The sequence below is a fragment of the Dipteris shenzhenensis genome, chromosome 7 (assembly GCF_047967505.1).
Source record: "Dipteris shenzhenensis isolate YYH24624 ecotype China chromosome 7, Dip_SZ_1.0, whole genome shotgun sequence".
In the NCBI taxonomy this organism is placed as follows: Eukaryota; Viridiplantae; Streptophyta; class Polypodiopsida; order Gleicheniales; family Dipteridaceae; genus Dipteris; species Dipteris shenzhenensis.
In genome coordinates this window covers 32581648-32607935 of record NC_141602.1, presented here as the reverse complement: position 1 = coordinate 32607935, position 26288 = coordinate 32581648, and the positions used below count along the sequence as shown (strand labels likewise).

The following is a 26288-nucleotide window of genomic DNA, read 5'->3' as shown; positions in this document are numbered from 1 at the left end:
GCACCTCCAGATAGCTCCAAACAGTGACAATTCAGATACTGGCAGTTTGAAAACTCCACAATCCACTCCAGACAGTCTCCCAGATCAGAACAGGAGCATGTGATTGGGGAAAGGATAGCAGCAAAGGAGCAGAAGCATGCGTCTGAGAGAGAAGATGATGGAAGCTGGCGACACAGATGAAGAGAGCTGTCCAAGATTGCAATTAGAGAGAGATTGGGTGCGTGGAGGCCAGTAGAAGGGCTGCGTGGAGATCTAGAAGCTGAAACTGTAAGGGAGCTGGAGCAGGGCGCCTGGAACTGGAGTGGGAGTTGTCTTGGAACATATGGGAAGGGGAGTCTTGCATGTTCTTTTAAACCTATTGGGAAATCTTTACTTTCACTGCTTTCTTGCTTTGCCAAAAATCACTTGCCCAAAATCACTTGTGCCATGTGGCCATGAAAAGCTCTATGCACTGGCCAGGGCGACATGACATACGGAGGATTCCGCTCCACTCCAGTCCTTTTCTTTTCATTGTTACATCCAGATGTATTTGATTATGTATGATCAGACTTAGGATTCAGCATGGGTGATGATGCTCGTTACAGTAGCTCCACCCTTACTGTGATTTGTATCAGGTTTTCTTTCAATCTCATAGACCCATCGGTCTTCCGAAGACTCTAATAAAATTTCTTTCTTTCTTTCTTTCTACTTTAATCCAAAGGGTTTTTGCCCCTTCTAACCACTTGCCCCTTGGCCCTTGGCCCTAGGAATTAATTTACAACCTCAGCCCTTGGCCCTAGGAGTTAATCCACAAGGTTAGCCTTTTTACCACTCTAGGGCTTAGGCTACCACACGTAAAACCCTAATAATTAAATTATCACAATCTCACGCCCCTGTGACATGTGTCCTAACCATGGGACGGTTCGGACACGTGGTACCTTTGGTACACTACGGGGGAGCCTTTCCTTTGCTTGAGAAACCTAAGACACCCTTTTCCAAAATAAGTGCAAGAAAGCACAAGCGTGGAATTGGGAAATGAGGAAGTTTTTATACACCATGCTTGTACAAACCGTGATACTTTATGGGTGTCCAGCACGAGCTCCCGGACTCTCTAGGACACACTGGAATAGAATAGAAACTTTACAGATTTCTCATAGGGGAATTGGGGGTTAAGGTTCAAACACCGTACCCCATCCGATTGGCTGAGATAGGCATGACGGTGGATCGAGCTCAGCGACACGTCATAGACTTCCACACATTCAGGACTGCCCCTGGACATGCCGAGATAGAGGGGGGGGGATCGACGACATGAGAGGAGTATGGACTAGTGAGATGAGACGACCACGAGGGGAGATACAGCCATAGACACTAGAGCCACCCATGATGTGGCGACGGAGTAGAGCACGCATGATGGAGGTTCAGCCTCTTACAGTTCTATTGGAAGGACACTGCCCAACCAGAGATGTTACTAATGATATGGCCCACAGGATACAAAGATGCTCCAGAACACGTGTCAGAATCAAAATGATCCATGCTAACACATGGCATCACGTCGCTATCCAATACCCATAGTTAAATCAAATGATTTTTCAAATTTTCCAAAATTTGAATTTCGCTTTGGAAAAGCGAAAACCCCAATAAGGTAAACCCCCCAAGGGGGTTAGGCCAGAAAAAGAGGATAAAGTGGGCCAGTGTAAACTTAGAAAGACATGGACAGGTCAGCAAGTGGTTCAACAAGAAAAGCCAATCGAAACTGTATTGATATTCAAACCAGCAAATCACCACAAAACAAGGCACCAAATCCCAAGCAGCTGAGTGGAGCTTAAATTGAAAAGTTGCAAAAATCAACTTACGTCAGTTCTAAGCAACGGGAATTCTTCATTTTCAATCCAATTATAGGTCAATTAACGCACGAAAAGCAATCAGCTCATAAGAGTTCCTTGAGCCACAGACTCGGACTGTCAACTTGATGCACAGAGGTCAACCTGAGACATTTTTAGGGCCTTTCCTAATATTTTACATATTCTGAGCCCTGCAAAGTATACCAAACCTTTATGGGAGGTAATCACAGAGATCCCACTACATACTGGTAGCAGATAATGTATAACCTCTACAGGCTCTGATCCCAATGTACTAGCTCTTCCAAAGCTGTTCAAGTTCTCACCTTCCAACTAGTTCCCTACATGGTAGGATGGGAGCAGTCTCTTCCCTTTTACACAAGGACGGAGGTAACGTTCAAAAGCCATCTACATGGTTGTAAGAGAATATATCTCAATTTTCTTTGGTTACAGTTATGCTTTCAAACATACACATAATATTTTCTCAGTTATCAAAGAAGCAATTGAAACGCTACACCTTTTAAATCTCTACAGGAATATAAGAAAGCAAAGTAACGGAAGAACAGATGTGAAGGAAGCCCTGCAAAAGGCAATAATCTCCCTGTACATTTCTAACAATATGCTTGACACAGCCAAAAGAAAAACATATATGAAATGGGAGAACCACTCAGACGGGACATTTTCAAACCCTAAATTACCTGATGGGTTGTTACTGTCGTGAGATAAAACTTCAGCTCGTGTAAAAATAATGTCACCATTATAATCAATCCTACAACAGATACTGCCCAAAAAATAAAAACAAGTATCAGAATTCGCTATTTCAATGAACAAGAACCTTACTTCATAATGCTACACATAAACAATACTTTAGACCTTGCTTCAAATTTCTTTTTATAAAACCGTTTGCATCAAAAGACATTCTTGATCCCAAGTGTGGTTTTTCATGATGGCATCCATTTCTTGTTTCATGTCAATCTTCCAACGCACATGCGTGTCACCCTACATCAATGTCCAAGCTCGGTCCCCATCGAACACAGGCAACATGAATGCTTCCTTTGCACTCTCTGAGGGCTCTTGCAATGTGGCTCATTCCAAAATATCTAAGCTTCATCCTCATCTACAACATGCAACATGAGTACTGCCTTTACACTCTGTGGACTGTTGCATTGTGGTTGTAATCATTTTCATTATATTTGGTTGTCAAACACTAGGTTACTTTGGTCACTAGGACCAGGACTTGTGTAAATATTGAGTCAAGAGTCATTATCCTACTTTCAAGGTGCATGATTCATTATATCCTACTTCCAAGATACAGCCATATTTTAATAGACAAGTCATAGGATGAGGATGAACCCTCTCAACCACCACCAACATCAAACTGGACTAGAAAGAAACTCGGGTCTGCCAGCTCAGCTAACACAGCCAGCTCAGCAAGAGCAGCACCAGCAACAGGGACAAGTCCCACAGGAAACCAAGAAATTGCCAAAATGGTAACTACAGACACTAGAAGATGCCAAAATTCAAGACTTGCCTCAGAGCAGCCTCAGAGCAGCAAGAGAAGGATGTATAATTTGTAGCACTTTGCAAAGCGTTGTTTTCTAAAGTGGAGAATTAGAATTTTTTGAGTGTTTTAATACATTTTGGCTTAATTAAAAACTTGAGAGATAAGATTTGGCCGCATAGAAAGGGCCAAGCCTAAAAAATGGTTTCTAGCATAATTTTTCAGTGTACACATTTTGGATCACTAGAAACTTGTGACATAGAATGGCTGTGTAGAAAGGGCTAGTCTCAGTGATTGCATGGGGGAGAAGAACTTAAAATAAAAAAACCTAAGGAGCAAGGGCATAAGTAGAACTAGTATGCAGCCCACGCGATGCTGCAGATGCAATGGATGCCAGAGTTTAATCCAAGTCACATTCTTCGCACAGGCGAAACCATGTGCCGGAATGTAGAATGCAACACTTGGCAAGCATTTCTTTCCAGCAACAGTGACTATGGAACTGGGCTTCTCCAGTCACTACGCTTTGATTACTTTCAATTGGTTTATGTCTACATTGTTGATGGCTTCAAGCAATGCATCCATCCTTGTTTGTTGCTTTGATCAAGCTTGATTCGTCCTCTCCACCTTGCTGCTGCAGTTGTTGCTTTTGCAGACTGTGAGTTCGTGCTTGCTCGCTCCAAATTTTCTTCATTATCAAAGGTCTTCTTGCAATCCAAGCCTGTGGCAATGGTTGCTCCTCCAACTTTAGATTACATTAAAGTTCATGATTGGTGGGACGGCAAACAATCCTTATTGCTCTTCGTCCTCCTTATAAAATTTGTTGCTCAACTATCATGGTGATCATCACCCAGACTGCAGCCCAAGGCTGAAATGCCCTTCCCCATCATCCCTTGTCCACTACATGTGCACTACGTGAGCAATCCATCAGCATACCCTCTCCCTTGAACATCAGAAACATTTGCGCTTCCAACAGTTTGATTGCCTTCTTCCTTCAACTCACGCCTCAGCTTACTTCTTACGCTGATCTGAAAACGCGCTTCCAATACACAGGCTGGTGGTCTTTAGTCACATAGATTCACGTTTTCAAATTGTTGTACAGAGGATCTCCTTAAGGAAGGTAAAATCTACACAAAGACGGCTTTATAGATACTATCCTTGTAAGAATTATTGATAAATTCTAGGCAGTGACCAATGTAAAGTCAATAAGTGGGTTAGGGACACTTTTCCTTCATTTAGAGGTTTTTCACCCTAACCACAGTTAGTGCACTAACTACGGTTAGTGAAGGATAAGGTTTGTCACTTAGACAAAACCTTATCCCCCTTTGTATTGTTCTCACTCTATTCTATTGCACTTTTGACGTTCTGCTCACTCTCTCAGGCTTCCTGCTCTCCCTCTCCCATTTTCTATCATTTGGTACTAGAGCAGCTTTCCTTCTCGGACCTGCTCCCTGCTCCTTGCTCCCAGCTCCCGCAACATTCATTCGTACAACTTCATCGTCAAGCCTGCAGCAAATCGTCCGTACAACATACGGACTGTCAGTCTGTACTCTTACGCCACATGTGCGAACTACAGCGGCACCAGCCATACATCTCTATGCTCATCGTCCGTACAAGCGTACAAATTTCATACGGTCACTTCCGTACAGATTTGTACCTATCAGTTTGCATCAGCTATACTACTCCCTACAACTGTGAAGTGTTGTTCCGTACACCTGCGCTGTATTCCGTACACTTGTACTCGGAACTTCCGTACAACTCCTGTACTGCATTCCGTACAGCAGGTATGCAGCGTCATATTGTCAGCCTGTACATCCGTACAAGTGTACGGATTTTGTTCGTACAAGCGCCGTACAGTTGTACAGTTGTACGACTGTTTCTGTCCAACACTTGTATTTGGGAGCTTCGCAGGCTTTATGGACTCAGTTTGAGTCACATTTGAGCATTTGGGAATTTTTTGCATATATTTTACTCTGGTGCATTTTGAGCCATTGTTTGGCTGAGGATTCAAGCAGGTGCATTTTGAGATTGTGGGTGTGCTCATTTGGACACATTGGCAGTAGGATTTAGTTCTTTTGTAGATAAATTGCAAATTGGGGCTTTCAGTCACTTTGCCCTTTATGAGTTACAATTTCTTGCAAAATTTTAGGGCTTTTTGCTTTACACTACAATTTCTTGCATTTTTGGGGCTTTCAGGCAATTTGCCCTCTTTTGAATGCAATTTCCCTAAAGAAATTGGGGCTTTTGGCATTCTGATGCAATTTGGCAGTGTACAAGCATTTTGGGACTGTTGCAGGCAATTTTGAGCGACATCGGAGAGCATTTGCAGGATAATTGAAGTACATTCTAAGCCTTTGATAGGCTATGACAATATTTGTCACTGTGAGCAAATTTTCCTTTGCAGATTTTACTTGTGCATTTTACATCCCAGGAAGGGATTTTACTTGGTTAGTTTGCTGTATTTTTTGAGATTATCTGGTGAAAATGGCTCTGAACAACCCCGATGAGGTGTTCGGAGTTCTCTCACATAGGAGGATAAGTTGGATGGCACCAACTACTCCTTGTGGAGTTTCATGGTTCGCAATATCTTGGTTGGTAGACATCTTTGGGATTATGTCAGTGGAGATGAAGCAAGACCAGAGACAGCGACTACACCTGTCACTCCTACAGCTGGAGGCATGGGTAGAGGTGCAAATGCAGCACAAGTAGTTGGAGAAGCCGCTCCAGGAGCTCCCACAACAGAGCAGAAAAGATGGGACTCTAGAGATGCACAAGCTCTTTCAGTAATTTCTCTTTCTGTCAAGAGGTTCATTATACCTCATATTCGGTCATGCAAGACATCTATGGCAGCTTTGGAGATACTAGAGAGTATGTTTGCAGGAAGAAATGATGCCAGGGTTTCCTTTCTGAAGCGAGAACTTTCCCATACGCATATGGAGGAGGGAGATTCCATGAATTCTCACCTCACAAAGCTTTAGGACTTGAGGAAACAATTGCTGAATATTGATGAAGTCATTCCGGATTCAGAGATGATCACCACCACTATGAACTCTCTTCCTGAGTCCTATCTCGATTTCCACACCTCACTGAATTTGTCATTGAGGGGGGGCAGCAATCCTCTCTCTTTTCACGAGTTGGTAGGACTTCTATTGCAGGAGGAGCTGACTCGCAAAAATATGGCAACCTAGGCTGGCGAGCATGCTATGCTCTCCAAGTTCAAGCCCAAGGGTAAAGGGCAGCAAAAGCCACATGCAAATCAGCCCACAAATCAGCAAAAGGCTGATTCAAGACAGCCCTCTTATAAGGCAAAGGGTGAAACAAATAAGCAGAAAAAGAAGGGCATCTGTCATTATTGCAAGAAGCCAGGTCATTATATTGGAGAATGCAAGAAGCGCATAGCCAAAGAGAAGAAAAGGGCTTCCGGTACGGCTGTGTCAGATGCATCGGCTCCACATTCTCATGATGGGGGAGATGTTGCAGCCGACTTTGTGGAAGAGCACTATGCCTTTTTGTCCTGCACTTTAGATTTTTCAGTGGGTAGTTCAAATGCTACAGCCACTAATGATGATGACCCATATGCTTTCTTGACTTGCACTTATGATCCTTCAAAGGATGCATGCTCTCTTAGTGTTGATGAGACACTTCATACTTGGTATTTTGACAGTGGTGTTTCAAAGCACATCACTTCCAAGAAGAGTCTGTTTGTATCTCTGCATCCTCCACCCACCAAAAAGAAGGTGACTTGTGCGAATATTTCTTCTTATTCAATGTGTGGAGTGGGAGACATTATTCTCACATCCACTGATGGCACAGATTTCAGAATTTCAGATGTTCTCTATGTGTCAGGGATAAAGAAGAATTTGCTTTCAGTATCCTCACTCAATAGAGGAGGATTTCAGGTTGAATTTTATGATTTGTGCAGTCAGAGACAAGAGAATGACTATGCTTTGATGTTGTCTGACACTTTGTATCAGGGTCTTTTTCAGCTTGATCTATATGAAAAAAGATCCGATCTTGCATTATCAGTTAGCACTCCCACTGCTGCGATGTAGAATGCGGAGTTATGGCATGCCAGGTATGGGCACATGAGCTATGGCAGCTTAATGACACTTCAAAGGCATGAAATGGTTGATGCATTGCCTCCTTTGGAGTCGCCTCCTCCTCATGTATGTGAAAGTTGCATCCTTAGCAAGATGCATAGACTTCCCTTCAAGAAGGATGGTGCAGTGAAAGCTACACGGAAATTACAGCTTATTCACAGTGATGTCTGCGGTCCCATGAGGACACCTACTTTTGGGGGTTATCTCTATTTTGTTACATTCATAGATGATTTCACCAACTACACTTGGGTCTATGGTCTCAAGGCAAAATCAGAAGTCTTTATGCATTTCAAACACTTTGTGGCTATGGTTGAGAATGAGACAGGACTCAAGGTACAGACACTTCGCACAGATCGAGGGAGGGAGTATATGTCTCATGAATTTGAGACATTTTTGAAGGAGAAAGGCATCACCCATCAGCTTACAGTGAGGCTTACACCTCAACAGAATGGTAAAGATGAGCGGAAGAATCGCACTGCCATGGAGATGGATAGATGCATGCTCACAAGTAAGAAGTTGACTCACAGATTTTAGCTTGAAGGCCTCATGTGTTCCAACTATATTTTGAATCGGGCTCCTACAAAGGCTTTAAAGACAATCACTCCCTATGAGGCATGGCATGGGAGAAAGCCTTCAGTGGACCATTTCAGAGTTTTTGGTTGTGTTGCATATGCCCACGTGCCTGTGGATTTAGACACAAGTTGTCAGATAAGGCACTCAAATGCATTTTTGTGGGGTATAGTTCACAAAGCAAAGGCTATTGTCTCTACAATCCTGCTACACGCAAGATTTTTGTTAGTAGAGATGTTATATTCTCTGAAAATTCAGCACATACACATGCTGAATTTCCAGCTTCTTCAGATGATGTGTTTGAGGGGATGCTTCCTATCGCATTTGGTTCCCCCGCTGAAACTCAGAATTTACAGCAACCTCCTCCAAATCCACATGCCCCGATTCAGCCACCGGCTGATTTAGTACCACCTCAGGGTGTGGATGAAGTTGTCAGGCAAGAAATTCAAGAGATACACGCAGCCAAAACAGTCCCGAATTGGTTGCTTCAGACTCTTAGGGAGAGTAAGCTTGACGCTCCATTGCCTGGCAAGACTCATAGTGTAGTGGGGGGGCTCTTTCAGTTGAGATAGCTTATGCAGGGACTCTTCTTGATGAAGAGGAGCTTGACTCTTTTGAAGAAGCAAAGGATAAAGTGCATTGGATGCAGGCCATGCAGTTGCAGCCCATAGAGAAAAATCAGACTTGGGCTGTTGTGGATTTGCCACCAGGTAAGCATGCCATCGGTACAAAATGGGTTTTCAAGGTCAAACGGAACCCCAATGGGTCCATTGACAAGTACAAAGCAAGGCTGGTTACCAAAGGATATGCTCAGAAAAAGGGCATTAATTATGAGGAGACATTTGCTCCTACATCCAGAATGACAACCATCAGAACTGTTGTTGGCATGGCTGCACATTTGGATTGGAAAGTCCATCAGTTGGACATAAAAACAGCATTTTTAAATGGAGACTTGTTGGAAGAGGTGTATATGAAACCACCTCCAGGCTTTGCGGTATCAGATGATGCACGTAAGGTATGCAAGCTGCATAAAGCTTTATATGGGCTGAAACAGGCTCCCCGTGCTTGGTATGCAAAGATAGATGCCTTTCTGTCCAGCAAGGGTTTCAACAATAGTCCAACTAAAAGCACCCTCTACATCAAGAAGGATGGGGGGGAAATCTTGGTCATCATTTTTTATGTAGATGATCTACTGCTCATAGGGCCAAATGGTGATAAAATTGCAGATTTCAAGACTGAATTGAGAGCCAATTTTGACATGTCAGATTTGGGCATATTACATTATTATTTGGGGATCCAATTCATGCAAGAGAGAAATGGTATCATTATGTCTCAATCCAAGTATGTTCAAAAACTCTTGGATAGATTCAGGATGCAAGATTGCAAGCCTATAGCTACTCCCATGGAGCCAGGGCTGAGGGCCGAGGCTTACAATGTATGATGCAGGAGAATCTGTAGATGCCACACTCTATCGTCAAGCGGTTGGATGACTCATATATCTGTGCAATACACGGCCCGATATTCAGTTTGCAGTATTTCAGGTGAGCAAGTATATGCACAGCCCAAAGACAACACATTGGCAGGCTGCAAAACGCATCTTCCGTTACTTGCAAGGCACAAAGTCTTTTGGCTTGATGTTTCCCAACGGGGGTGACTTGCAGATGCATGCTTACAATGATTCAGATTGGGCTGGAGATTATGACACTCGGCAGTCCACAAGTGGTAATTGTTTCTTTTTGGGCAAAGACTTGCATTTCTTGGCTGAGCAAGAAGCAATCTACTGTGACTACTTCCTCATGTGAAGCTGAGTACAGGGCAGCTTTCACAGTGACAACTAAGTGTGTCTGGTTGCGTCGTTTGCTTGCTGATCTTCATCTTTCATTGGAGGGTCCTTCTCCGATTCTCACTGATAGTCAGAGCGCTATAGCAGTGGCAGAATCCTGTGTTTCATGCTCGCACGAGGCACATTGAGGTTCACTATCACTATGTCAGAGAGAAGTTGCATGCAGGAGAGATCAAGTATGATCTATGTGTCAACATATGACAATGTTGCAGACATCTTCACCAAAGCACTTCCACGTGAGAAGTTTGAGGCATTTCGCAGTGCCCTAAACATATCTCCTTTTGGTGATTGATCATTTCCTTGTACATGACATTGGCACTGCAGGGGGGTGTTAGAATTATTGATAAATTCTAGGCAGTGACTGATGTAAAGTCAATAAGTGGGTTAGGGGCACTTTTCCCTCATTTAGAGGTTTTTTCCCCTAACCACAGTTAGTCGTAGTTAGTGAAGGATAAGGTTTGTCACTTAGACAAAACCTTATCCCCCTTTGTATTGTTCTCACTCTATTCTATTGCACATTCGACGTTCTGCTCACTCTCTCAGGCTTCCTGCTCTCCCTCTCCCATTTTCTATCAATCTTGCCATTGGTAACAAAGCCGGCCTCTATAGAGAGAGTACCGTGCGCCTAGAACAATTTCCACAAACTGGGTAATTTGCACTAAGTTATTATTATCGTCAATGAACCTTTTACGACTGTCCAGGAACATATATACAGCCGTCCCTGGTTTACAATTACCTTAAGCCTTTTGTTTCCCCTGTTGCAAGCCCACAGTTGTCGAAGCCTCCATGGGAGATCAAATTTTTCAAGCTATCAGCTCCGTGTAGTCACCAACAACGACTCCAACGATCTCTCCTCATGGGGCACCGGGATGAAAGTGAAAGTAGAAATGGGATTGGGCATCATCTATAGAGTTGAGGTAGAGTCCAAACTCAAGTCCTGGATATTGTGGCATCTGAAAGTTCTGCCCTCAAATACACATTGCTTTCCATCCAATGTATTCATCATACTTCGAATTAATCTACTCTAGGAACCTCTGTGCAAGCAAGAAGCTTGAAAGGACAATGAGAGTTTGGGTCGAAGGCAATTTGATTCAGTTTGTCCAAACAGTAGTAACTCATTCCCTAATTGCCTTTAAATAGCCATGGTGGAGGAATTGCAAAGCCAGAGATACATGTTTCTCTCTCCATTTGCACGCTTAAATACGACATTGTAAATACCAAAACTGCGGCTTGAGGCAATGACGAAGGGGTCTCCTAGCTTAAATACGACATTGTAAATACCAAAACTGCGGCTTGAGGCAATGACGAAGGGGTCTCCTAGAGCATGATGAGCTCATATTGTTGCAAAGCTGCATGGTCAATAGATTGCTGCAAAATAGAATTGTGGAGGCTCAAGGGTGAGCCAACATAACAAAACCCTAGGGCTAACTGCCCTAATTGGACTAAGTGTCCTAACTGACCTAGATGGCACATAAACTAGCTGTACCAATAGTCCTAACTGACTATAACTAGGCCTACAAGGCACATCCCAAGGTATAAGTGGCATCTATGGATAGCCCATGAGATGGTCCTTCAAAAATGCCTCAAACTCATGAGACATATGTCCTTGGAAGGCCTCACGGGCCCATGGGACAAAAAAAGAGGAACTCATACAAGCCTCGGTGGGCTGCAACAAAGGACACGCTAGGGCCCTTGTTGAGTACTATGCTCAGCTAAAGAGCTCAAGAGCTCGAAGCAAAACTCAAAAATTGAAAACTGAACCCTGAGACTCGGAAGCTGACACCCGGCAATGTGGTTGCTCTCCGGTGGGCAGCAAAGATATCTCGGATCTACGTCTGTTGAGGTGTCTCTCGCTGTGGCAAAGGACATGATTTCCTCGACTTCTGTATCCGATGGGCTATGTCAAGGGTGATGCCTCATCTCTCGTAGTCTTCTGAGGATAGCTAAGAGAGAAAGAAAGAAAATAAAGAAAGATATATTAACGTCCTCCGGAGGCCTCACGGGCCTATGGGACAAAACTCTCTCTCTCACACACACACACACACATACACAGATTTATTAAAGCTGAAGGCCGAAAATCCTATGAGACCAAAGAAAGTTGGATCCAATCATGGCGATACCTCGACCATTGGGGGAACTCAAGGTGTCTGGCACACTTCTCAAAAACTTCTAAAGATAAAATGAAAAGAGCTGGAAATGGATAAGCAAGAATTCGAAGCATGTTGGGGTAAAGGCACTGGCCACCCTATGTAAATAGTACTTTATGTTGTACTTTAGTGTAGGACACTTAAGTACACTAAGTACACATTTGTACTTAGATGTACTTAAGGGTTACTACCTTATCCATAATATATATGTGTGTACTTGGGGAGGTACCACTCACTCATTGTGATTATCCCCACTATTGTGTGTGTGCAGTGAGTCTCTCTACTCCCTACTCTATCTCCCTCACACTCTATCAACTGGTATCAGAGCCAACGGGCTCTCTCCCTCCACTTCCACTCCCTCCTCTCCCTATCCTACCCCTTCCGTACGGACCGATCTGTACGGCCGTACGACGTCCGTACAACCGTACGGACGGATCGCGAAGGGTGGCTGCAAGCGCGGGTTGTACGTACGAATCGCGAAGAGGCAGGCAACGAGCGTGAACGGCTGCTGCAACGGCGACTGCAAGCGCGCAGGGCGCGGCTGTACGTCGCTGGCGATAGCTGCAAGGCGTGGCTGCAAGGCGCAACGGCGCAGGCCAGGGCTGAAAGATTGTTGCAGGAGAGGTCAAGCTGCTCTAACTGGAGGGATGTCACGAAGTCGCTAGGAATGCTCCCTTGGAACATATCGACGAGACTGGTGTAGCGGTCGAAAACATCAGGAAGTTCCCCGTGAAACCGATTTGCAGTTAGACGCAGATATTGCAATGCTGTAAGGTTGGATATAACCTTGAGAACACTGTCAAGCGTGCCGGCGAGTTCGTTGACACCGAGATCGAGCGTTTGCAAAGACGTGCAGTTTGCCAGAGTCGTCGGTACACCACCCGTCAATATATTTCTCGCAACAGAAAGCTTTTCCAACCCGTTGGGCTTGGCGAGCTCAGCCGGGATATCTCCCACGAGCTTATTTCTGTCGAGCTCAAGCTCTCTTAAAGCCGACCAGTTTCTCAAGCTCACTGGGATATTGCCTGTCAAGGTATTTCTCGAGAAGGAAACATCCTTCACTCTACTGAGCATGCTGAGCTCAGGTGGGATGCCTCCTGAGAGCTGCAAGGCGCAGGCCAGGGCTGAAAGGTCGCAGGCGGCATACGCGTAGCTACGCGAATCGAGAGCGGGTCAGCGAGCTGCAACCAGGCCGTCGCCTCCTTCAGCCATACGCCTTCCACCTTCTCTCGTCCTTGTTTTGTGTATTCCAACATTTGGCCAGTGAAGGGTGACACTGTGTATGCATTGTCACTTGCAATGTGTATGCTTGATACTTGGACAGAAACACATGCTTTTGTCAGGAATGTGACCCACACATGCAGTTGATGCCATTTACTGTGTCAATGCACGGAATGTGCTGCAAATTCAAGGGGCTTTTGATGCTATTATGCTTGTGACAAATGCTTTAGCTTGTTGCTGAAAGTACAATCACATTTGGTACAGATTTGGTCGATTTTGACCAAGTTTGACTTTAGTCAAATTTGGGGCTTTTGTAGCCTGACCGGAAATTTGTCAAGTGGGAGCACTCTACATGCATCAGGCTATCTTGTGGAGCACTATTATGCTTTGAAAGTGCAAATTTAACTTACAGTGTTTGGTCAAAGGTCAATCTCTCATATTGGAGGTCACATCCCTGATTTTCTTCATGCATTCAAAGGGCTTTTGAGCCACCTTACTTCCAAACTGCAAATTCAGTTGGGGGGGAAGTTTATGAAGCATATGGAGGTCTAAAATCAGGGATTTTCATCAAAAAATCAGAGATTTACAGTTACTGTTTTTTTTTTTTTTTTTGACAGTCCAGGACTGTCAAACAGCAGGTTTGACCATATTTGACTATCAAAAAGTCAAAAAGTACTGCTGTTTTTTATTATATCAATTCTGGATTTTTCTGGAGCGATTTGAAGCAGCTGTACCGCACTTTCGCCAGCGAAAAAAGACAGGAACAGCTTGCTGTACTGTTTCTGCAGCAAGTGGGAGAAAAATATTCAGTTGGTTTTGTGCCACTGAAACAGTACCAAGTTCATTTTTTGATCGTACTTCCGCTGCGGGGGAATTATCTTGGAGTGACTAGTGCTTAATTGCATGACTACAGGGAGTCAAACTCTACTTTCTTTACCATGAGTTCCGGCAGCGATGTGTCGTCCTTGTTTCAGATAAAGAAGCTCGAAGGAGCTAAAAATTACGACATATGGAGGACACAATGCTACAATGTGCTGATGCAGAAGGACCAGTACAAGCCTATAAAGGAGAAGGGTGTTAAGCCCTCCAACGTTACTGATGAGCAGTGGGAGAAGATGGACGGCTTGGCCAGGTCGACCATTATGCTTACAGTTGTTGATTCACTGGTTGTAGGCATCAGGGATGAACCTACTGCGTGGGAGATGTGGCAACGTCTTGAGGATACTTATGCCAAGAAAAGTGCCACGGGAAAAGCTTACTGGCTAAAAAAGCTTGTTGGTCTTCAAATGAAGGAGGGGACAGCAATGTCCACTCATATTATTGAGTTTAACAGCATATTCAGCCAGGTGATCAACCAGGGGTTGAAGCTCGATGATGAGCTGAAAGCTACACTCATCCTATGTTCTCTACCTGAGTCATGGGACACATTCAGGACTTCTACCAGCAACTCAAAAGCCATTCTGTTATTTGCAGATGTGGAGAGTGCTCTTCTACAGGAAGAGATGAACAGAAAGAACAATGCTATTGGGAAGTCAAATGCTTTGAATGCACGCAGCAGGTCCAAAACACGTGGAAAAGACAAAGAAAGAGAGAGGAGCAAGTCCCGCTCTAAGAGTGATCTTGTATGCAACTATTGTGGCAAGAAGGGACATATTGAGAAAAAGTGTTTTCAAAAGAAGAATGACCAGAGAGCCAAAGAAGGCAAGGCTCAAGGCAAGTCTAAGGGCAAAGAAAAAGAGGAGCTGAATGTTACTTATGTTAGTGACAGTGACAGTGGACATGAGATATGTTTCACCTCTTCACTGGAGGCTCATACACTTCATGCTGGTGATGGATCAGATATGTTTTCCTGGATTATAGATTCAGGTGCTTCCTTTCATGTGACATCCTACAGAAATCTGTTTGTCAGATATGCAGGAGGGCAAAAGGGAGTGGTCTTTCTTGGTGATAACCATGCATGTTCTATCATTGGCATAGGTGATGTCAGGCTTGTGCTTGAAAATGGCCAGCAGTTAATGCTCAAAGGGGTCAGGCATGTTCCTGAGGTGAAGAAAAACTTGATTTCCACAGGGTTGTTGGATGACGATGGTTATCATACCACCTTTGGCAGTCAGAAATGGAAAATCAGCAAAGGGGCAATGGCTATTGCCAGGGGTCCTAAGGTTGATACTTTGTACTCACTTCATGCTGGACATTGTCCGCATTCTGATGTAAATGCCACCGAGCTGCCAAAGATTTCATTGTGGCATAGCCGGCTTGGCCATATGAGTATTAAGGGAATGGAGCAATTGGCTCATTTTGGTTACTTGCCGAGTCTAAAATATTCAGATTTACAGAAATGTGAATTTTGTCTCTACGGTCGTCAAGTACAAATACCTCATAAGAGAAGGTCAGATCAGAAATTACAGCTCTTGGAGCTAGTACATACAGATGTGTGTGAGATGCCTACACTCTCTTTAGGAGGTTCAAAGTACATCCTGTCATTCATAGATGACGCCACACGCAAACTGTGGGTTTACACTCTCAGAAAGAAGAGTGATACGTTCAAGGCTTTCACTAAGTTTGTTGCACTGGTCGAAAATGAGACAGGCAAAAAACTGAAAGCCTTACGATCTGACAATGGTGGAGAGTATTTGTCCAAAGAATTTCAAGAATTCTGTGAGGCAAAGGGTATTCAAAGGGTGTTGTCTGCACCATATGATCCTCCACAGAACGGTACAGCTGAAAAAATGTTCAGGACCATTCAAGAGAAAGTCAGATCCATGTTGTCACATGCTGCATTGCCCCACACATTTTGGGCTGAAGCTGTAAAGACAGCTGTGCACCTTATTAACAGGTCACCAAACAAGAGACTATGTGGTGGTGTGCCTGAACAGGCATGGACGGGCAAGCCTCCGTCTTACAAACACCTACGGGTCTTTGGTTGTGTCGCGTATGTGCATGTACGCAGGGAGGACAGAACTAAACTGGATCCAAAGTCTCTTAAATGCATATTCCTAGGTTACGGTGACAAAGGTGAGATGGGCTACAGGATTTGGGATCCCAAGAACAGAAAACTTATACGCAGCAATGATGTCGTCTTTGATGAAACCATCATGTTCAAGGAACCTGTTGTACAGCAGGGACCTTTAAAAGTAACTATTGATGATAACAGGCATCATGGGCAACACGAACAGGCTGTAAATCAGCCACAACAGCAGCATAACCAGCCATTAAATGATGCTGCAGCAGGTCCTAATGGACAGCCAGGTATGGCAGAAGACATCCCAATGGATGAAGCACAGTTAGGTGATCTTCCTGACATGCAAATGCAGCCAGGAGACATGGGACAGCCACCTTATCAGGGTGATGAACAGGCTGGACAGCCACCTCAAGACGATGGTCATTGGGTTAGAAGGTCATCTAGACCGACGCAGCAGCCAGAAAGATTTGTTCCAGGCATTGATTATTTGATGCTCACTGATTGTGGAGAGCCTTCATGCTACAGAGAGGCTAGGCAGAGGGCAGACAAGGTTCAATGGGATCTTGCTATGAAGGCTGAAATGGACAGCCTTCACAAGAATGGCACTTGGGAATTGGTATCCTTGCCTACTGGTAAGAAGGTACTGCCATGCAAATGGGTTTATCGACTTAAGGTCACACCTGGTGAAAAGCCAAGGCATAAAGCCAGACTGGTTGCCAAGGGGTTCAAGCAGGAATATGGTGTTGACTTTGACGAGATATTCTCTCCTGTTGTTAAGATGACAACACTCAGAACTGTATTAGCATTGGTTGCACATGCAGATATGGACTTGGTCCAAATGGATGTCAAGACAGCATTTCTTCATGGTGATTTACATGAGGAAATTTTTATGCAGCAGCCAGAGGGTTTTACAGTGAAGGGCAAAGAGAAGCTTGTATGCAAACTAAAGAAAAGTCTTTATGGTCTAAAGCAGGCACCCAGGGAATGGTATCATAAGTTTGATACATTCATGCGAACCCAGGGTTACAGGAGAAGTGACATTGATCACTGCTTGTATACCAAGAAAGCTTCAGATGGCAGTTTACTTATCCTCATTTTGTATGTGGATGACATGTTAATTGCTGGAAAATCTCATAATGAGATGAATGCCTTGAAAAAGAGATTGCACCAGACCTTTGATATGAAAGATCTTGGTGATGCCAACCATATATTGGGTATGCGGATACTTCGGGATCGGGAAAAGCTGCTATACTTGTCTCAGAAGGAATATATTGGCAAGGTCTTGCAGAGATTTCACATGGAGGGGGGGAAGAGTATTGGTACTCCATTGCCTCCTTATATGAAAATCAGTGCTTTGGACAGCCCTCAGACAGATGCTGAAAAAGCTGAGATGTCAAAGATTCCGTATGCATCAGCATGTGGCAGTCTCATGTATGCTATGGTTGCAACCAGGCCCGATATTGCGTTTGCAGTGGGAGTGGTTAGCAGATACATGGCTAAACCTGGCAAAAAGCATTGGAATGCAGTAAAAGGTGTCATGAGATACTTGAAGGGTACACAGGACTTGTGTATATGTTTCGGCAATCAAGATGCAAAAGTGCAAGGTTATACAGACTCTGATTATGCCGGTCACCCTGATACCCGGAAGTCTACTACCGGATACGTTTTCACTTTCACTGGAGGTGCAGTATCGTGGGTATCTAGAATGCAGCAATGCGTTGCATTGTCTACCACAGAAGCAGAATACATTGCAGCCACTGAGGCATGCAAGGAGGCTATATGGCTATCTCGGTTAGTGGCAGATTTGGGTTATCCATTGGAGATTCCATTGTTGCATTGTGACAGTCAGAGTGCCATACAGTTGGCACGTAATCCTGTCTTTCATGCAAAGACGAAGCACATAGATGTGAAATATCACTTTATCAGGGAGGTGCTTGAAAAAAGCAAATTAAGCTTGTTAAGGTGCATACAGATGACAATCCGGCAGATCTGTTAACCAAAGGGTTAGCTGCAGAGAGGTTTGCACACTGCAGATCTCTTATGGGTATTGGTTGAGGCCAATATTCTTTCTCTCCTTGAGGGCACACTGCCTTTAAGTGGGAGGTTGTTGGGGTAAAGGCACTGGCCACCCTATGTAAATAGTACTTTATGTTGTACTTTAGTGTAGGACACTTAAGTACACTAAGTACACATTTGTACTTAGATGTACTTAAGGGTTACTACCTTATCCATAATATATATGTGTGTACTTGGGGAGGTACCACTCACTCATTGTGATTATCCCCACTATTGTGTGTGTGCAGTGAGTCTCTCTACTCCCTACTCTATCTCCCTCACACTCTATCAAAGCACTCTAATGCTACTTGTGTATTCCATTTAGCTTTATACTTTAATGTAGAAATTTGAAGATGCAAAGCTCATCAACTCTCATCTTCAAAAATATACTTTTGTAAGACTAGAATATGTCCAATCATACAAATTTAGAATGTCATGCCTTACCTATAGCCCCAGAAGGTGTCTTCAAAGTAAGATGTTCTTCTGCGTGTGGAAATGCATCAAAGTTTTTCAAGCCTTGGAATTTAAGACCCATTCTAATGACCTGCAACAAAGTCCACAAAAACGACCAATAACCTCCTTAGTCACTCGGTCCCATAAGCAAAAGCGTATCAAACTTAAACCTCTCTTTCGACATGGCAGCTTTACTTAACTAAATGACATATTTAACTGTCCTTGACAGAATTCTAACAAAGCCACCCTACCAAGAGAATGCAATTTGTTTGTCATCTATTTTACCCAAGCACGATTTGCAACAAAAAGGCAATGATAATGTTCAAAGATTCTATATGGCCCTAACTAACAAAAAGCAAGCTCATCATCAGTACTAGCCCACTGAACAAGAAATGCTTCAAATACTGTAACTAAACTAGAGCTAAAAAGAAACAGAAATCCATTTGTAAATGAAGGTCAACGAGAAAGTGGTGGTGCATGTGTACCATTAGTCATGCGCAAGAAACTAAATATAGGAACTATGAAGGGGGTTTAAATAAGCAACGCTTCAAAAAGTGTAACTAATCTAGAGCTAAAAAGACAATTGTAAATAGAGGTCAAACAAGAACTAGTGGTGCAGATGTTTCAGGGGGCTTGAGTGTGAAAAAAGATGCAAGGTTCTACTCAAAATGGCTTTATGATAAGCCATTTTGACCTTGCACGGACATTAGTAAACCTTTCTTTTATTTTTTTATTTCTACTATTTTCTTTGACCAAGTTCCACCCATAGCAAGCAAATGATCCATTACTAATCTACACCTCACATAAAACATGCCAAGAATTGACTAAAAGACTTGATTAAAGTGATAGGGTCAAATAAGTCACAATACATATGCAACGTTGTGAGATCCCATGCTACACAACGCTATTATTACACACCTCCACCAATTTACAAGGCCTCTATACAAAAAATAAAATAGATCCACAATTTTTTCAATGTCAAAGAAGAGAATTCCGAAAAACACATGTACACATGGCTCATAACATACCCACTATATGGGCTGCAAGAGGGGTGCTTCTCCACCTAAAACCCTCACATCACAACCCCTAGTCATCACTATGTAGTTATGTAGGTATACAGCCACACATTGTTTCATAATAACATACTACACCATTTTTTAATACCAAACACTACAAAATTCCAGGCCTTGCCATATGAGCCAAACTTTTGCAATCTTTGTTGATGCATGCTTCAAAGGTGCTCACCCTCCTATCACAAATAGATCGCGCCCAACCCCAAGAATCATCCCCCCCCCCATGCTCTCCTCATATGGGGGCTTACAGATGGGGAGGTGACCTTTCCAACACACTATGCATCTACCAATAGACTGCAACAAAAAGCTGAGGAAAACCAAGCATATCCAAATATTCCTCCTCCTCAGAGGCATCCAACCATGCATTTAACATCTTCAGATTTGCTGCTCTCCTCTCTGCCCTTTTATCAGCATCTTTCTTCTTCCTGAGGTGCTTTGGGTTGTATCCAGAGTCAAGCCAAAAAAGCCTGCAGTTAGAGCCTCCAGCTTCCCTGAGGTGGGCTCCTCCAAAACAGAATCATATTCTGACGAGGATGTGTCTCTTCCTTCTTCAAAATTTCATTCTCTAAAAGAAAGACCAACGAACAGAGGCAAGCCGAGCTGAGCTGCTGCTCCTCCCTGCTCCCTTGCTGCCCCCTCTCCCTCAGCCCCTCCCTCCCTCTCTCCCTCGCCCTCAGCCCCTCCTCCTCCCCCTCCCTCAGCCCCTCCCTCCCTCCTCCTCCTCTCCCTCTCAGCCTGCCCCCTACCCTCTCACCCCGCTCCCTCTCCTCTCCCTCTCAGCCCGCCCCCTCCCTGCCTCTCAGCCTGCCCCCTCCCTGCCTCTCCTTCCGCTCCCTCTCCTCTCCCTCTCAGCCTGCGCCCTCCCTGCCTCTCAGCCCGCCCCCTCCCTGCCTCTCCTTCTGCTCCCTCTCCTCTCCCTCTCAGCCTGCGCCCTCCCTCCCTCTCAGCCCGCCCCCTCGCCTTCAGCCACTCCTCTCTACCCCCTCCCTACCTCACCTTCTACCCCCCACTCCCTTCCTCGCCTCCTACCCCCCACTCCCTTCCTCGCCTCCTACCCCCGCTCCCTCCTCTCCTTCTACCCTGCCCCCTCCCCACTCCCTACCCCCGCCTTCTACCCCGCTCCCTTCCTCCCCTCTTCCCCGCCCTCTACCTCGCCCTTACCCCTCATTTCCCTTCCCTTCGCCTCTACCCCGCCCCCTTCTCCTACGCCTCACCCCCCCCCTTCCCCGCTCCCTATCCCCCCGCCTCTCCTTACTCTCCTCTTCCCCCTTCGCTTCTACCCCACTCCCTAACCCCCGACTCAGCCCTCTCCTCTCCTAAGCTCTCTCCTCTCCTCCCTGTCCTCCCCTTTTTGTCTCCCCCTTCTTTCCTTCTCCCGCAGCAATTCTTGGAGCGGACGGAGCTTCAAAGGTGTTCGAATCGGCCTCCTCACCTCAATTGGTGATGGATATTCTATCAACCAATCCTACTCCACCTCCACCGGCCGCAAAAACCATTACTTTTTTTGAAGACGAGTTGTAGCAGCTCAAGAAGGACGTAGAGATTGAATGCTCTACAATGTTACTCGCACGCATCTTCGGGTCTCACCCTTCCAGATCCCAAGCCAAAGACTGGATGCTTGCGGCTCTCCCCCTAGACCTCACTCCACGCCTTTTAAATGTTCGTCTTCTGGGACGAGGTTTTTTCCAGATTGTTTTTGACACTCCAGAGGCTACGAGCATCATGCTCAAAGCTGAATTTTTACAACTAGGACACAAGAAGATCTTTTTTGACGCCTTCAATATTGGTTTTAACCCAGTGGAGGCAAATAAGGAAATATTTTCGCTCTTCATCAGATTTCCCGGGCTTCCCCAGGTTTACCATCGACTTCTCTCTATTATTGGGAAGCATTTCGGCGCGGTTGCTGAGATCCCACCCCTCCCTGGGTTGCCATTGACTGCAGCAGAGGCAACCAAGGCTGATGGGGTACCTAGAGTTAGGGTCCTCCGTAAGGATCCCAACCTCACGATGGACCATGTTATGATCCAGCGCCTTGATGGTTCCTTTTTTCGCCAGAAAGTAGAGATGAAGGAAGGCAGGACCAATGCAGGATTTGCAGGACCATTGGACACTTTGTCAGGGATTGCCCCAGGAAGAAGAAAATCCCCAACTCTGGTACAACCACCACCCCACGACCTCAACAAGGGGGTGTTACAAGTCCACCACCTGCTCCTTGGCCTCGACAGGGGGTGGGAGGGGAACATGTCATTATGTGGAAGGATTTGCTCTCTTGGGCCCCCATTGCGGATTCATGGGTGATTGGAGGTGACTTTGACATGGTTCAGTTACCGTCAGACAAAAAAGGGGGTGGAGAAGGAGGACTTCACTCTTTGGAGAGAGCGGCTTGGGATGCCTTCCTTTTTCACTACTGTGGCAGAGATACTTGGATGGATGATGCCTTTCTTATTCAGCCACAGTCCCTCATGTTCTCTTGGTCAAATAGGAGGCAGCAGATGCCTATTCATGCACGCATTGACAAATTCTATGTAGATGATTGGGCACTAGACAGAGGTGGATCGGTATGCATTGCTGCTGGCGTTTCCATTTCAGACCACTTTCCTGTTGTGCTGACTATCTCAGAGCCTCACTTGAGAGGCTGGTCTGCTAGCATCAGGATTCCAGATGCCTTGTACACAGAGGAGGACCTTACAGAGACAACCCTGCAGATATGGGTTTCTTATGTCCAGGGTGGGCAGCCTCCATCACATGTAGCTGCTGCACTTTCTGGTATTAGCGACTTCTACCACTCAGTTGCTTGTACCAGGAGATGAGATATTCTCAAACGTGAGATTGGTGTTCGCCAGCAGTTGGCAGCTTTGCAAAGGGAAGAGCAGAAACGGCCTTCAAATGCTTGGATTCAAGAGCACCTTGCTGCAACAAGGGCTCATCAGCAGATATTGCTTGATCAAAGAGCAGAGTATGCCTTTCATGCACGGGAGTCCTTTTCAGATGGGTGGCAGAGTCAATAAACACTTTTTCTCTACTCTTGGCCCTAGACATAGCAAAGAGAGTGTATCCCAGCTTATTGACTCACATGGGGTTTTACAGAAAGATCCAGATGACGTCATGCGTATAGCTTCAAATTTTTATGCCGCCCTTCTTACTTACAGATCCTGACTCACAGGATAGAGAGGATGCTAGACAGGTTATTTGGCAGAGCATCCCTTTGTTGGTGAAACCGGATATGCATGTTTTGCTTGATGCACCTTTCACCAACACAAAGTTCAAGCCTGGACTTTCAGTCCTTCACAAGGGCAAGTGCCTAGGTTCGGATGGCCTCAGCCCTTCTTTTTTCATTGCATTTTGGGATATGATTGGAGACTACATTACATCAGCCCTGCAGGGCATTTGGGACTCTGGCGAGATGCCCAGGTCGCTTACAGAGGGCTCATCCACCTTATCCCGAAAGAAGGTTGAAGAAATTTAGTGTCCCAGTGGAGGCCTATCACTTTTGGGGACATGTTACAAGATTCTGGCCAAGGCAATCAGCCTCCGATTGCAGCCCCTTCTCCCAGATCTTATTCATGACACTCAGACGGGATTTGTGCATGGCAAAAGCATTTTTTATAACATTTTCTCTTTGGGCCATGCAGAGCGGCCGGAATCTAGCCATTCTACTCTTGGATTTTGAGAAAGCTTATGATAGAGTAGATTGGGGTTTTTTGGAGGGCACCCTTCTACGTTTTGGCTTTACTGATGCTTGGATCAGAGGTGTTTCCTCTTTGTACAGATCAACCCACAGCCAGGTACTTATTGGTGGGGTAAGAGGTGAGAGATTTCAGATTTCCATATCAATCCGTCAGGGATGCCCCCTTGCTCCTTTTCTTTTTTTGTTCGTGACTGAAGCTATGAGTATCTATGTTAGATCTCAAGCTGACATCTTTGGGCTGAGACTTCCCATCAGAAGGGAAGAGGAGCTACTTGACAGTGAGTTGGCAGATGACACAGCAGTTCACTTGGATGCCACACCACAGACGCTCACTTCTTTCAGGACAGCATTGGATTTATTTTGCTTGGCGGCGGAGGCGCAGATAAATTGGCATAAATCCAATGGCTTTTGGATCAGTGATGAGGACACTCCAATTTGGGGGCTTGACATAGGATTCACTTGGGTTCAGAGGGGCGTGCCAGTCAGGTATTTGGGTTGCCAGGTCGGCTTGGATATTTCTTCCACGTAGCAGTTTGCTCCCGTGTTGGAGAGCATCAAGAGGAAGCTCCTTTTTTTGAGCTCAGCCAAGCTGGATCTTGCCTCTAGAGTTGTGGTGGTCAACAAGGTCCTCTTGGCCACGGCCTAGTTTGTGTGTTCATGCTGGTGCCGTTCTAATGACTGCATCACTCAACTCAAGAGACCGATCAAAAATTTTCTTTGGAGTGGGCTTGATGGCATAGCAGATGCGTTAGCCAGGTGGCTTGGGAGACCCTCATCCTCCCTACACAAGCAGGGGGTCTCAATATTATTGATCTAGATTTACAATGCAAAGCTTTACTCTGCAAGATGGTGATGCGGGGACTTATGCCAGGGCAGGAGCCATGAAGGCATTTCTTATTAGCAACATACAGACGTGCACACCTTCTTCAGGAGGAGACTGGATCAACAGTATTAGGTGGATTTTCACCACAGCACACCTCAGATCACCTTCGTCCCCTCTCATGGTTGCCATACTGAAAGCATGGGCCGGTTTCACGAGCACTCTTCGGAGGATTCCCCCTTCCTCTCGTGAAGAGATTGATAGGCAACCGATCATGTGGAATGACAGTATATTGGATGATCATGGCAGACCACTTGGTGCCTCACTCTACATGCAGTGGTCCAGGTGGGAGAGGGGACCCGCCTCATCATTGGGGTCATGGAAAGCTTTCCGCAGGCTTCCAAAGGAGACCAAATCTCAATTGACACGACATCTCAGAGGGAGTGCAAGGAGGATCTTGCAGATTGAGGCAGACCTTCCAGCGGATTGAGTACACACAGATGATATGCCACTCACTTACTTCACTTGGGCAGGTACTTTTACGAGAGGCGGTGTTCCTCTTCAGGTTTTGGCCTTTCGAGATGCACATGAGGATGCTTTGGTTTTTAGTGTACATGATGGTGGCAAATTGCTCAGATCCACAGAGGACATCTGGCTTGAGTCTGCTTTTCAACCTATCAAGGTTGTAGGTCTTTTGGTGCAGGGATCAGATTCAGAGTTGTTCTTCGACCCAAACCCCCGGCTTCTCTCCACCGGATCTTGGAGGCTTTGGCTCTACGGGGGAGTTCCCATTAGGTATTTGCAGTGCGACCCTAGAGAGTGGGAGTGGATTGATGCAGGGCATCGAGAGAAGAGCATCCCCTTCTTTCGTTACACGGTCAGTAATGCCAGGAGATTCCAGCTCAGTAGTAAAGATTGGAGACCATCCACAGTTCCTTATTAGGAAACATTTGATATCACTACGGATTTGCAGAGGTGCTTCTGGAAGAGACTCTGCAAATCCCACAGCAATAGAAAGATCACTCTTTTCTTTTGGCTTTCTATCCATGGTGGGATTGCAGTGAACCTTTGGAGATCCAGGTTCGGAGCCAACCCTACTTGCCCTCGTTGCCTCTCTCCTTTGGAGACTATTCAGCATTGCTTATGGGATTGCAGACAGGCCAGGATAATTTGGATGGGGGTAGCCAAGATTTTCAGTCACTTTGCCCACTCCCCATTCTTTATGACATGGCGGGCATAGCAGCCTGGCATATCTGGAGAGCCAGATGCACAGAGGCATTGGAGGGAACTCAAGTTCATCCCTCGCACACATTGGCTAGTATCTGGACAGACACCATACATACCTTGATGGCCGTATGGACGAATATGCAGGGAGACTCCTGTGCAGCCTCAGCTAGGAGGGCTTCTTTCTTCAGGGAATGGAAGGATTCTCCTTTCTTCTCTGAGACTCCTACAGGGTTGAGGTGGCACTTTCAGCCTCAGCCTTGGTTGTTTTCCACCTCATTTTGAGGGGGTTTATTTATCCTCATGATTTCATTATGTATTCCGCTTTGAGCTTGCTCTCGCAGGTTTTTTATCTTACTTAATAGAAGTCTCTTTCTTGGAAAAAAAAAATTTTTCATTCTGACCATTCTTCAAATTATACTTCACATTTTTTGTACCATCCTGCAAAATCAGTTCTCTAGTAGCCCATTTTTGCACCGCCCCTACTTGACGCAGCTAAGGCCTCCCTAAGAGCATTCCTACCTGGCTTAGTTGGAAGCACATGAAAGGCACATATGGCGGCAACATTGTGAAAGTGGTGTGTGCGTGGAAGCATGAGAGAGAGAGAGAGAGAGAGAGAGAGAGACTAGAAGTGAGGCAACAGCGATTGTCTATTATCAAGGAAACAACCTTAACCTGAGGGGCTGGCAGAGAGAAAGAATGCTCCAAGAGATCCCACAGTGAGACAAGAGAATGAGTGAGGGAGGGAGCCTTTTATAGGCCCCTACCATGCCTGGTTGGTCTGCCAGGAGCAAGCCGACTGGCCGACCATCAGGTC

General features: G+C 45.3%; 1 protein-coding gene across 2 annotated transcripts in view; it reads right to left on the bottom strand.

The window, feature by feature from the left end:
• The window catches only part of LOC147900239 (Endoplasmic reticulum vesicle transporter protein), a 126356-nt gene that overhangs the window by 85294 nt on the left and 14774 nt on the right, over positions 1–26288 (bottom strand). For both annotated transcript variants that reach the window (XM_087376702.1, XM_087376701.1), the window contains exons 3-4: positions 18658–18757; positions 2516–2598 (exon numbers count right to left, since the gene is read on the bottom strand). In XM_087376702.1, coding sequence (XP_087232828.1) covers positions 2516–2598; positions 18658–18748 — 174 coding nt within the window. In that variant the 5' untranslated portion in view covers positions 18749–18757. The remainder of the gene's footprint in view (positions 1–2515; positions 2599–18657; positions 18758–26288) is intronic.